At 55.5% G+C, this 13,752-nt stretch overlaps 1 protein-coding gene across 10 annotated transcripts in view; it reads right to left on the bottom strand.

Moving 5' to 3' along the window:
* The window catches only part of SLC43A2 (solute carrier family 43 member 2), a 52,802-nt gene that overhangs the window by 5,515 nt on the left and 33,535 nt on the right, over positions 1-13,752 (bottom strand). For 8 of the 10 annotated variants that reach the window (XM_030799287.1, XM_030799291.1, XM_030799285.1 and 5 more), the window contains 7 exons: positions 13,061-13,153; positions 11,433-11,566; positions 11,158-11,360; positions 10,691-10,837; positions 6,526-6,537; positions 5,566-5,704; positions 1,770-1,902 (listed from right to left, as the gene is read on the bottom strand). In XM_030799287.1, coding sequence (XP_030655147.1) covers positions 1,770-1,902; positions 5,566-5,704; positions 6,526-6,537; positions 10,691-10,837; positions 11,158-11,360; positions 11,433-11,566; positions 13,061-13,153 — 861 coding nt within the window. The remainder of the gene's footprint in view (positions 1-1,769; positions 1,903-5,565; positions 5,705-6,525; positions 6,538-10,690; positions 10,838-11,157; positions 11,361-11,432; positions 11,567-13,060; positions 13,154-13,752) is intronic. The other 2 variants (XM_030799290.1, XM_030799294.1) reach the window with 1 other exon arrangement.

The raw sequence follows: 13,752 nt of genomic DNA, 5'->3' as shown, positions 1-13,752 counted from the left end.
CACAAATGGCCCACTGTGCTCTGCACGCCCAGTGTTGGCACGCACACATCACACTTCCCACGGTGGGGCACACCTGGGTGTTCAACGTACCTCAAAGCCACCTGTAAAAAGGGAGGGACTCTTACTTCCCTCCTGGACTTGACCCAAGATACCATCTGGACTCAGGCTACACCTGTCTGGAAGCAAGAGCCACACTCGCGTCCCTCCACCATTTGTAAATTTAGGGATTGGGCCAAAACCTACTGCTAGACGGCTTTCACAGACCAATGGGTGGAGCCAGGCAGGTGACAAGGTCCACCTTACTCAAAATCTCTGTCAAAAATCAGGTTTCAGAAGCCTCAAAAGTTTGGCAAAGAAATTCAGTTTTTTTTTCTTGAGACAGAGCCTCACTCTGTCGCCCAGGCTGGAGTGCGGTGGCGCAATCTCGGCTCACTGCAATCTCTGCCACCCGGATTCAAGCAATTCTCCTGCCTCAGCCTCCTGAGTAGCTGGGATTACAGGCATGTGCCACCACGCCCAGCTAATTTTTGTAATTTTAGTAGAGACGGGGTTTCACCACTTTGGATAGGCTAGTCTCAAACTCCGGACCTCGTGATCCACCTGCCTCGGCCTCCCAGTGTGGTTTTTTTTTTTTTTTTTTTTGAGACAGAGTCACTCTGTCATCCAGGCTGGAGTGCAGTGGCACGATCTCAGTTCACTGCAACCTCCGCCTCCCAGGTTCAAGTGATTCTCCTGCCTCAGCCTCCCGAGTAGCTGGGATTACAGGCGTGTGCCACCACGCCCAGCTAATTTTTATATTTTTTGTAGAGACAGGGTTTCACCAAGTCGCCCAGGATGGTCTCAAACTCCTGAGCTCAAGCAATCTACCTGCCTCCACCTATCAAAGTGTTGAGATTACAGGCATGAGCCACCGGCCTGGAATGAAGCTTTTGAATCCAGATATGAAGCCATCATGAAGGTCTTCCTCCACTCTGTTCAGTGTAGAAACCCCGTGAGACTCTGGTGACAGGGGAGCACATGCTCCCACCAACACCACAGATTGGCCAGACCTCTTTGGACGTCAGATTCCAGCTGTTTGAGCCAACACAAAACAAGTAACTCTACAGCGACCCCACACACTTCCAGGAAATGGCACGATGGTGGTATCCACGGTTATGCAAGATGCCCCCAAAAGCAAGACATGCCTTCCTGGGGAGGAGTCCCTTTGCAGAAGACAATCCAGGTGTCTAGCTCACCCCCAGCAGCAAGCACAGAGCCTGGCAGGGAACAGGCCCTCCGCAGATAACAAAGGGCTGGTGGGCTGCTCAGTGGAATGGAATGAATGAAAGTCACCAACTGAGCTGGGCACGGTGCCTCACACCGGTAAAATCCCAGCACTTTGGGAGGCCGAGGCGTGTGGATCACCTGAGGTCAGGAGTTCGAGACTAGCCTGTCCAACATGGCAAAACCCCGTCTCTACTGAAAATACAAAAATTAGCCGGGAGTGGTGGTGTGCACCTGTAATCCCAGCTACTCAGGAGGCTGAGGCAGGAGAATGGCTTGAAGCCAGGAGATTGAGCCTGCAGTGAGCCGAGATAGCGTCACTGCACTCCAGCCTGAGCAACAGAGTTTGACTCTGTCTCAAAAAAATAAAGAAAGTCAGCATCTGCTTTGTGATGGCTTCCATGAAACATTACACACTTTTGAGTTTTTACATGTGCCTTCTTACTGCCCCACGTCCCACCTGGAGAAGCAGATTGGGAGGAGCCCCTCCCACGCCCCACACCCACCTGGAGAGGCAGGTTGGGAATGAGGCAGGTCACCCCAAAGCCCACGAGCAGCAGGTTGGTGAAGGCGAAGGCCCGCATGGCATTGGTGATCTTCTGGATCTGCCGGTCCCGCTTCTTCTTTTTCTTCTCACCTCTGTGGAGACACAGAACGTGCAGGGGTGGGAGGGCTCCCCGGAGGAAGCCGGGTGCTCCTGAGAAGTCAGGCCTCAAGCGTCACAGCCCGTGAACGGACGCAAGACTCAGAAGCCACCCAGGCACGTTTTAGGGACTGTGTCGGGGCTGGACCAGCACTACGGACACTCCCGGCCCTTCTCAGTGGAGCGCTGAGTGTGACTCTCAGAGGGGGCCTCGGGTCAGAGAAGATGGCCGTCCCTACACTGCAGAGCTCTGTGAAGGCTGAGCTAAGACGACGGGGAGAGAAGTAGTAGCGTAGCTGGCACATGGCAAAGCCTCACTTCACCACTGGCTTCAAGTTCACCCACATCTTGCAGGATGCTGATAAGAAGCCAGATACAAGCCAAATAGGGGAGTGAATGGGTTTCCCCTTGTGGGGACAGGAGAGGGTAAAGGGGAAATGAGCAGGCAGCAGATGGAACTGGAGTGGACACAAATAACCCCTTGGCTGCAGGACCTGACCTAGATAGCACAGCACTCTGTTTTTTTTGTTTTGTTTTGTTTTTTTGTTCTTTGTTTTTTTTTTTGAGACAGAGTCTCGCTCTGTCACCCAGGCTGGAGTGCACTGGCGCGATCTCGGCTCACTGCCACCTCTGCCTCCTGGGTTCAAGCGATTCTCCTGCTTCAGCCTCCCGAGTAGCTGGGACTACAGGCGTGCGCCACCTCGCCTGGCTAGTTTTTGCATTTTTGTAGAGACGGGGTTTCACTATGTTAGCCAGGATGGTCTCGATCTTCTGACCTTGTGATCCACCTGCCTCGGCCTCCCAAAGTGCTGGGATTACAGGCGTGAGCCACCGCCCCTGGCCAAGCACCCTCTGTAATTATCTCTTGTGAATGAATGATTACCGATCCTAGTCTCACACCCACGCAGACACCCCGGATGATCCAAGAACAGACCCCGGGTGCTCGCAGATGTGCAGGGAGTCCCAGGCCCACCACTTCCTAACTGTGCGGCCCCAGGCAAACTACTGCAAGTCCCAGCCTCAGCTCCCTCATCTGTAAAATGGGTGTAACACTGGTCCCCACTTCGTCCCAGCCTCAGCTCCCTCATCTGTAAAATGGGTGTAACACTGGTCCCCACTTCGTCCCAGCCTCAGCTCCTCATCTGTAAAATGGGTATAACACTGGTCCCCACTTCGTCCCAGCCTCAGCTCCTCATCTGTAAAATGGGTGTAACACTGGTCCCCACTTCGTCCCAGCCTCAGCTCCCTCATCTGTAAAATGGGTGTAACACTGGTCCCCACTTCGTCCCAGCCTCAGCTCCCTCATCTGTAAAATGGGTGTAACACTGGTCCCCACTTCGTCCCAGCCTCAGCTCCCTCATCTGTAAAATGGGTGTAACACTGGTCCCCACTTCACCGTGGTGTTGGGAAGCTTCACTGAGATACTGTGCGTGGAGTGCTTGACGGAGGGCCTCACACAATAAACCGTAGCTTATTATATGAAGGTGTGGAGCCATAGAAAACAGCGTTTGGCTGGGCGTGGTGGCTCATGCCTGTAATCCCAGGACTTTGGGAGGCTGAGGCAGGCGGATCATAAGGTCAGGAGATCGAGACCATCTTGCCTAACACGGTGAAACCCTGTCTCTACTAAAAATATATATTAAAAAAAATTAGCCAGGCGTGGTGGCGGGCGCCTGTAGTCCCAGCTACTCGGGAGGCTGAAGCAGTAGAATCGCTTGAGCCCCGGGAGATGGAGGTTGCAGTGAGCTGAGTTCGCGCCACTGCACTCCAGCCTGGGCAACAGAGCCAGACTCTGTCTCAAAAAAAAAAAAAAAAAAAAAAAGAAAAAAGAAAACAGCGTTTAACTCATCCTCTGATCTTGGAGCCCATCCCTTGCATAAAGTAGGACTCCAGTACCTTGTTTAATCTTCACAATCATGAACAACTCTATTAACACATAATATGGTCATAGCAACTTACTACTCAAGCTGACTGGAATAAACCTTGCAGGCAGATAACAAAGGGCTGGTGGGCTGCTTGGTTGAATGGAATGAATGAAAGTCACCATGTGAGCCGGGCGCGATGCCTCATACCTGTAATCCCAGCACTTTGGGAGGCTTTAAGATGGTGTAGCCACTGCCAAGGGGTGGAGGGAGAGTGGTCTTAGGAGCAAAATGGTCTGCTAGCCATTGTCCGCACGCTTTCACCTGTGTCTCTTTTTCTTCCATCTTACTCCACGCTTCTTTTTTTTTTTTTTTTTTTTTTGAGACGGAGTCTCGCTCTGTCGCCCAGGCTGGAGTGCAGTGGCGCAATCTCAGCTCACTGCAAGCTCCGCCTCCCGGGTTCACGCCATTCTCCTGCCTCAGCCTCTGCGAGTAGCTGGGACTACAGGCGCCCGCCACCATGCCCGGCTAATTTTTTGTATTTTTAGTAGAGACGGGGTTTCACCGTGGTCTCGATCTCCTGACCTCGTGATCCGCCCGCCTCGGCCTCCCAAAGTGCTGGGATTACAAGTGTGAGCCACCGCGCCCGGCCTGTGCTTCTTCTTTATTGTTTTTTCTTTTTGAGACGGAGTCTCGCTCTGTTGCCCAGGCTGGAAGTGCAATGGCGTGATCTCGGCTCACTGCAACCTCCACCTCCCAGGTTCAAGCAATTCTCGTGCCTCAGCCTCCTGAGTAGCTGGGATTACAGGCACGCTGCCACCGCACCTGGCTTATTTTTTGTATTTTAAGTAGAGACGGGGTTTTACCATGTTGGCCAGGCTGGTCTTCAACTCCTGACCTCAGGTGATCCACCCACCTCGGCCTCCCAAAGTGCTGGGATTACAGGCGTGAGCCATTGTGCTCGGCCCTCAATGCTTCTTAAACTTTTTTTTAAGAGACATGGTCTTGCTTTGTCACCCAGACTGGAGTCAGCAGCACGATCATAGCTCACTGAAGCCTCAAACTGGGCTCAAACAGTCCTGCTGCCTCTGCCGCCTGAGTAGCTGGGACAACAGGCACATGCCCCCATGCCCGCCTGAATTAAATTTTTTTTGAGACACAGTCTCGCTTTGTCACCCGGGCTGGAGTGCAGCGGTGCGATCACAGCTCACTGCAGTCTCGACCTCCTCAGGTCAGGCGATCCTCTCACCTCAGCCTCCCGAGCGGCTGGAACTACAGGTGCGAACCACCACACCTGGCTCATTCTTGTATTTTTTGGTGGAGATGGGGTTTCACCACGTTGTCCAGGCTGGTCATTAACTCCCGGGCTCAAGCAATTCACTCACCTCAACCTTCCAAAGTGTTGGTATTATAGGCATGAACCACCATCCCTGGCCAATTTTTAATTATTTTGTAGAGACGGGGGCAGGGCTGGCCATGTTTCCCAGGCTGGTCTCCAACTCCTGGCCTCAAGTGATCTTCCTACCCCAGCCCTTCACAGTGCTGGGATTATAGGCATGAGTCACCGCACCTGGCCTCAAACTTCAGCATTTCCATAGAATTCCAAAGAATTTCCATAAAGGGGAGCAGTTGAAACGCATGCTGAGCTGAGAGTGAGTCTCTGTAAGGACTCCGGGAGGGGCGGGAGTGCATTGCTCTCTCCCTCTGACCCACCCACCCTATGCCTGACATGCGGCTCTGGGGTCTTTCTGCAGGGGCTGCGGGCTGGGAGCCGGGGCACCGGCCCTGCCTACGCACTGGTTGGCGTCTTTCTCCTCGGGCTCCTCGGAGGCGTCTTCACACTCCTTCAGCCTCCAGTCCATGATGTAGCCGATGACGGGGGCCGTCAGCAGGCACAGCAGCTGGAGCACGCCAAAGATGGAGGTGTAGAGGCCAACTGTGGAGGAAGGCGCTGCGTCATGGGGACGCCCGGCAGACAGCCCTGGAGCAGGGACTTGGCACCGGCTGGGAAGGGGCTGGTCCCCACAGGCTCTCTGGGGTCTGTCCCAGAACCCCCTGTCACTGTGGGTCTTGTGGGGAGCCTGGAGACCTTAACTCTGAAGTTGGAGCTGGAGCACGGGGCAGGCCACCTTCTTCTTGGCTCCAAATCCCCTGCTTGTTTCTAAGAAACAGCTAATGAGACCCAGAGTGTCACAATGGCCTTCCCAGAGCTCCAGGAAGTCGCTATGACTTGGGAACTCCTGTGACGGGGAGGCTAAGTGATGGGCTGTTAGTTTCTGCCTCTAGAAATAACCCAGAACGGCCAGGCATGGTGGCTCATGCCTGTAATCCCAGCACTTTGGGAGGCTGAGGCGGGTGGATCACGAGGTCAGGAGTTCGAGACCAGCCTGACCAACACGGTGAAACCCCAGCTCTACTAAAAATACAAAAATTAGCCGGGCGTGGTGGCACACGTCTGTAACCCCAGCTACTCAGGAGGCTACAAGGAGAATCACTTGAACCCGGGAGGTGAAGGTTGCAGTGAGCCAAGATCACGCCTCTGCACTCCACCCTGGGCAACAGAGCAAGAGTCCATCTCAAAAAAAAAAAAAAAAAAAAAAGAAAAGAAAGTAAGAAATATCCCAGAAAGGCACCACTCACAGGGCTCTGATGTCAGGGCTTCCATATTCAAAGACTTAAAATTACGGTAGATTTTCCAGACTGGCTGGGAGGGGACATCACAGCATTCCCTGACAATATCCCCCACCCCCCGCTTACCCGTGGCCATCACTGCATCAAGAAAGCAAAAGTGAAAAAGTAGAAAGAAGAGAGGTTAGTGGCAGAAATCTCGTTGCTACAGAGAGATGGGAGAGGAGGCAGGCTCACTCCACACCCAGCAAGCACTGCATTTCCCACACTGCGTTTCCCGTGCACATTTCCCACACTGCATTTCCCACCAAGCGTGACTCGGGGCACTCAGGGGAGGCGGAGCTGCAGCCAGGCCTCTGGAAGTGGACTCGGGACAATGCCCAGCCCGGGCCCCTGCTGACATTCTCCTGTCTGCTGGTGCCGGGTCACAGGCAGGCTGGTGAATTAGGCCTGTGACGTTGGAGGGTAGCGTGATGGGGAAGTGGCGGGCATGCGGAAGGCCTGGTGCAATCAGGGTCCCTGTCACCACTGATTCACCGCTGCCTGGGGGAAGCGGCTCTGTCACAGCTACCTCCTGCTGTGCTCAGAGAGAGGGAAAGGTCAAAGAACCTGCCCCAGACGCCCGGCCAAGGCATCTGACACCATGGGTCTCCCTTCCACTCCAAGAAATGGGGACCATGCCTGGGCCTGCTCCCCTTCCTTGGGCCGTGGCCCCCCTTCGACAGAGGCCTGGTGGCCCCTGAGCTGCTGCTCCGAGTGGAATGTCCTGGTCTAGAGGCCCTTGGCTGCTCCAGTGTCTTAAGACCCATATGTGAGTCCTGGCTCTGACCTTGAACAAGTTACTCCATCACTCTAGGCCTCATTTTTCAGTTGTACATGACGATGGTATCTATCATAAATGATGATGTAAACAAATGATAGTATCTATTTAACTCCTAGATTGTTATCAAGTCAAGGACAACAATAGGAAAACATGTCACCTGTCAACGCTTACAAAGGGAGGGTAGGACAGGTGGCCCCTGACTAGCGGGTGGGGGTGCAGGGGGCACCCAACTCATCTGGCCAGCCACAGCCTCTGTACCCTGCTCCCATTTTCAGGCCTCAATCCCCAAGCACTGTTGGCCCCGGACTGTTTTCTCCCCTCAATTCTGGTTTCTCAATGCCTGCTTCTTCCCAGTAAGTACCACACCCCTAGAGTGGGTGGGAGAGTGAGGCAGCGGTGCCCACTTTGGCTGGGACTGGGCACTGCTGGTGACAGCACGGGCCACGTCTTCCCCATCTCAAGACTGGCTTTTTTGGCTGGTTTTTGTGGCTCACGCCTGTTATCTCAGCACTTTGGGAGGCTGAGGCACGTGGATCACTTGAGGTCAGGAGTTGGAGACCAGACAGGAGTTGGAGACATGGTGAAACCCTGTCTCTACTAAAAATACAAAAATTAGCTGGGCATGGTGGTGCATGCCTGTAATCTCAGCTACTTGGGAGGCTGAGGCAGGAGAATCGCTTGAACCCAGGAAGCGGAGGTTGCAGTGAGCCGAGATCACGCCACTGTGCTCCAGCCTGGGTGACAAGAGCGAAAATCCGTCTCAAAAAAAAAAAAAAAGGCTGTATTTTTGGCTGGGCATTGTGGCTCATGCCTATAATCTCAGCACTTTGGGAGGCTGAGGTGGGAGAACTGCTTGAGCCCAGGAGTTTGAGACCAGCCTGGGAAAAATGGCGAGACCTTGTCTTTACAGAAAAAAAAAACAACAACAAATTCGCCAGGCATGGTGGCACACACCTGTAGTCCCAGACACTTAGGAGGCCGGGGTGGGAGGATCCCTTGAGCCCATGAGTCGGAGGCTATGGTGAGCTATCAGTTGCACCACTGCACTCCAGCCTGGGTGGCAGAGCAAGACCCCAACTCGAAAAAAAAAAAAAGGCGGCCTTTTCCCAGCTGGCAGCACCCTGGCTAGTTAGGGTTTCCCCGAATCTGCACTCCTGTTTGATGGCGGGTCTCAAACGCTGGGAGGCAGCAGAGTCACCGGGCAGCAGCAAGGCCTGGAGTCTCCATTTGGAACCAGCACCCGGGAGCCTCTGCTGGGGGTGGTCGTGGGGCCGTACATGGAGGCGATGGCTCTGGTACTTCGAGCCGTTCCTCAGCAGCACGGCACACCCGCTCCTGGGGAGCCACAAAGTTCATGAGTTGCAGAAAGTGACCCAGACTGTGCAGCCGCCTCTCGGCCAGAGCTAGGGCTACGGGTGTTGGGTGTAACGGGTCACAGAAGGAGGAGGGGGAAAACCAGTGCCTCGTCTGCCACAGACCAACCTTCCTGGCCTGGCTTCCTCTACTTCTTGAAATTGACTTTTTGAACATAGGAAACAGTTGGTCACATTCCTCTTGGGCAGCAGCAGATTTCTCAGAGAGCCTGAGTAAAAGACGCTGACGCAGCAGCAGGGAGATGTGCCTTTCGAGGGCCAGGGACCAGCTCTCTCTGCACACCTTGGGGTTTCCGCCACTCCAGGGCTGAGTGTTTACCAGGCCGGGCGTGGAGGTTTACGCCTGTAATCCCAGCACTTTGGGAGGCCAAGGGGGGGCGGATCCCTTGAGCCCAGGAGTTCGAGACCAACCTGGGCAACACAGCAAGACCCCATCTCTGCAAAGAATTTAAAAATTAGCTGGGTGTGGTGGCGCACCTGGGGAGCCCAAGAAGTCAAGGCTGCAGTGTTCACATCACTGCACTCCAGCCTAAGCAACGCAGAGAGACCCTGCCTCAAAACAGGAAGGAAGAAAAAGACATGATAGATTAGGGTTTCCCAAAGTGTGTTCCATGGATTTTTTTTTTTGAGACAGAGTCGCACTCTGTCGCCCAGGCTGGAGTGCAGTGGCGCGATCTCGGCTCACTGCAACCTCCACCTCCTGGGTTCAAGCAATTCTCTGCTTCAGCCTCCCAAGTAGCTTGGATTACAGGGGCCCACCATCACGCCCGGCTAATTTTTTGTATTTTTAGTAGAGATGGGGTTTCACAATCTTGGCCAGGCTGGTCTTGAACTCCTGACCTCATGATCCACCTGCCTCGGCCTCCAAAAGGGCTAAGATTACAGGTGTGAGTCACCGCGCCCGGCCTTTTTTTTTTTTTTTTATGTACACGGAGTCTCACTCTGTCGCCCAGGCTGGAGTGTAGTGGCGCAATCTCAGCTCACTGCAACCTCCGCCTCCTGGGTTCAACTGATTCTCCTGCTTCAGCCTCCTGAGTAGCTGCGATTACAGGTGCCCACCACCACACCCAGCTAATTTTTGTATTTTTCGTAGAGACGGGGTTTCACCATGTTGGCCAGGCTGGTCTTGAACTCCTGACCTCAGGTGATCCACCTGCCTCGGCCTCCCAAAGTGCTGGGATTACAGGCGTGAGCCACCGTGCCTGGCCTAGACTCCCATTTTCACAGTAGAACTGGCTGTTATCTGGTTCCTTTTGCTATCTTTTCCTTTTGATAAAGCTGGCTTTCTCATCCCCTAAAAACCTGATAACTGATTCTTCACAAGTCCTAGGGTATCTTCACCTTGATAAAAACAAGTAAACCATTGGAAAAAGTTGCACACCAGGGAGGCTGCCAATAAAAAGGATTTGGAGTGTTTGTCCCGCCTGGGGATGACTAAGGCTGACTCAGCTCAGGCCCCGGGGAAGTCCTGACTTTCTCTGTAGAATCGAAACCTCTAATCAGCTGAAGACCCGCGCTGTGTGGAAAAGTGGAGTGTGGGTTATCAGCTGTGTGTGCTGGAGCTGACAAGCCTCAACTGATTGCAGGCTCCGAGGAAGCCTCTGCCCCGCCCTGTTTCGCGGTGAGGGATGCAGATCCCAGTGTGGGCCAGTTGCTCCAGCGTCTCCAGCCACGTCCTGACCTCGACACCCAGGGTGTCCACGCACCCACCGTGCCACTTTCTGGGAGGACTTCGGGCTTGACCTGCTGTCTTTCAGCCACGCTCAGGTGGAGCGTTCTGTTCTGTTTTCGTTTACAGACACACACGGCAACCCTCCCCCTCAGGCACTGGAAAACACACACCCCACACCCCGCACCCCACACCCAGGAGGCTATTTTGGTCCTTCCCTCCCTCCTGGACCAGGAAACCCTGATGGGGACATGAAGAAACAGTTGGGGCTGGCAGTGATGAAGTAGCTCTGACACGCAGACAGCTCCTGGGATGCGGCCTTCCCGTGGCCCTGCTGGCCTGGCTCAGCTTAACACATTCCGGCCGGCGGCCAGTGGGCTGGGCTCAGGCCGGGGAGTGACAGCGACCGAGGCTGCCCGGGGCGCCTACCTGTCTTCTGGTCGCCGCTAACCAGGAACTTGAGGATGTTGTTCATGGCACCCATGTAGAAGATGAGCCGCAGCTGCGTGACGCACATGGTGACGAGGCTGAGCAGCAGGATGGGGCTGAACACGCTGTGCATGAAGGAGGGGGCCGCTGCGGGGAGAGGGTGCGGGGCTCAGCGCCGGGGCACGCTGTCCCCACCACCGGGGGCCGTGCAGATCCCTCCACACTGGAGGCCAGGAGGGGGCCCCTCGGGACGGGCCTGGTGAGGGTAACGGGGTTGGCGCTGCGGTGGGGTCACCTCTTGTGTGAAATCAGGCAAATCCCTTTCCCTCCCCCAAGCCTTCCTGAGCGCCTCTGCAGACCAGGGAGGGCGGGGCCGCCTTCCCTTTTGGGGTGAGGTGGGAACGGGGTGAGCCGATACCCACGGAGCACTCCCTGCCCGTCGCCCGGCTGCGGTCTCACGCAGGTACCTGCGGCATCCGGCTGGCACTTCACCTCCAGGTCGACGGTGGACAGGCACAGCTTGTGGCCCTCCTGCAGCGCCACCTGCTCCTTGGCACTCCTCATGGAGCTGCCCACGCTCAGGCGCCGGCCCACCGTGGTCACCTGCTTGTAGAACTGCTTCCCTGTGATCTTGTGGTCAAAGCCCAGCCAGCTGAACTTGATCTTCACCCTGGGGCCCCAGGAGAGTGTCTGTGGGTGCTGCCCAGGACCCCGGCTGGGGGGCGGGGGCACCTCTACTTACGAGTAGTCCATGTCCTCCGGCCCCGGGAAGGGCTCCAGGGGCCAGTTAAAGAAGCAGTTGAGGAAAACCAGCCCGGAACAGCCGGCCCAGACCACGAGGATGATGATGAAGGAGACACCGGCATCATAGATGAGCTGACAGGCACCGCGGGGACAGGGTGGGGTGGGGGAGGGGACAGAGTTAGCCCAGGGAGGCCAGAGCCGTGGCAGGCAGGGGCATCTGGCCACCCCTGCTGTCCCTGTGCTGAGCCGTGCAAAGAGGCACAGCCCTGCCAGCCTGGGCGTGGGGGCATCAGGCACCCGCCTTCCAGTCCTCCCACTGTGCCTGCTCTGCTGGTTATCTGGGCCTGGCATGTCATTAGCCCCCCGACTTGCAGGCCTTCCTGACCACCCCGCCATGATCACGGCACGTCTTGCAGGCTCATAGTGATCTGCCCAGCAGAGGGGACGGTGCTTCTGGTCCATCCATCGGCTTGTCTGGCATTAGTGGAGCTCCCTGAAGGCGGGAACCGGCCAGCCCCGTCCACTGATGCTTCCCCAGTGCCTCTGAGAGCTCACATGGCAGAGGCCAAAGAAATGCTCAAGGAAGCCGGGCATGGTGGCTCACACCTGTAATCCCAGCACTTTGGGAGGTCAAAGTGGGCGGATCACGAGGTCAGGAGTTCGAGGCCAGCCTGACCAACATGGTGAAACCCCATCTCTACTAAAAATACAAAAATTAGCCAGGCGTGGTGGTGGGTGCCTGTAATCCTAGCTCCTTGGGAGGCTGAGGCAGGAGGATCACTTGAACCCGGGAGGTGGAGGTTGCAGTGAGCCGAGATTGTGCCACTGCACTCCAGCCTGGGCGACAGAGCAAGACTCTGCCCCCCGCAAAAAGAAGGAGGAGGAAGAACTTTCGGGATCCTCCCCGCTCCAGGGGCATGAGAATCTCTGCAAGTCCATAGGATGGCTGGCCCCAGAGTCCCAGCTCCCACCACCTCAATGCCCAGGTGGCCAGCCCACACCGTGACCCCCTCTCCTCGCCAACAGCATTCCTACACACACCCCTGAGGAAAGGGGCTTTTACTTAGTGTGAGGGTCAGAGGTGGGAGAAGCCCTTACGAGGCCCTCGCAGAGCCGCAGGGTCTGGGGAACTTGGGCTGATGGACTGTGAGGTGTTTGCTTCGTCCTGACCCTGTGTGACTTCCACAGGCTCAAAATCCTGCCTAGGAGGGAAACAGCTGAACCACTTGGCCAAGAGCAGTGCTTTGGCTGGCGGGGACTAACGGCACAATAACAGCAGGCTGGGGGGCGGGGAAGCCAGGGGAGCAGGGGGAGACCAGGACGACGGAGGAGACGGGGGCTGAACTCACAACTGGAGACAGACTCACCCACCGCCCTTTCCCTGCCCCAGCCCAGAAATGCAAAGGCACCTGTGGCAGATCCTGCAGCCACATGCGTGAATCCTGTCCCCTGAGGCCCCGCGGTTTTCATTTCCCGCTCCTGTGACGCCCAGGTGCATCCTGCCCGGGTTGGGGTGGCGGAGAGGGGCCACCCCCGGTGCCCACAATTGCCTCCCTCTTCTGAGAGGGCAGAAGGAGCCTGGAGCAGGCCTCTGCACAGACGCCAGTGCAAAATACACGTGCTCACCTTGATTCCTGGAAAGGTGACTGCGGAGGAGGCGTAGGAGCCAATCATCAAGGCAATAAACGTGGACCGAAGGTCGCCGAACATGTTGGGCAGCTGAGAGATAAGAAGCAGAGAAACCTCAGTGGGGAGGATGCACCAGGGAATGGGAGGAGGAGGGGACAGAGAACTAGGCCCCATCAGGCCCCTTCTTCACCTGCACCCCTTCCTGTGTGACTCACAGGGGCATTAGTTCAATGACCGCTCACTGAAGGCTTCACCTTCCTGGACTGAGGCTGATGGGGGCAACGAGAGAGGTAACGCAGAATACAAGCAGTCGTCTGACTTTCCGGCTGGCAGCCCTCCCCATCTCTCTGCTCCCGGCAAAGCCCAGGAGCCTTCTTGTCTTTTCAGGGTAACAGTGAGATGCCAGAGAACAAAGTTATGAGCCTCAGGCAGCCCTCAAAGGGAAGAAAGCCTGTTAAAAATAAGAATCTATTTGGGGATAATAGCATCATTTTATAAATAAAAATATCAGCATCCCAGAAAGACCAGATGTCAGCAAAAACTGCTTTTGGAGAGGTCCATCAGAATTGACCTTTGTTTGGGAAGATGTCAATCAGAATTCTACAGTTCTCTTCGGTCTCAGGATGAAGCTGGCCCAGGATTCCTGCTTCTGAATTTCTTTTCTTTCTTTTCTTTGTTTTGAGATGGGG

The sequence above is a fragment of the Nomascus leucogenys genome, chromosome 19 (assembly GCF_006542625.1).
Source record: "Nomascus leucogenys isolate Asia chromosome 19, Asia_NLE_v1, whole genome shotgun sequence".
Taxonomy (NCBI): Eukaryota; Metazoa; Chordata; class Mammalia; order Primates; family Hylobatidae; genus Nomascus; species Nomascus leucogenys.
Note: the sequence above shows the minus strand (reverse complement) of the source record. Positions and strands in the feature narration are given on the sequence as shown.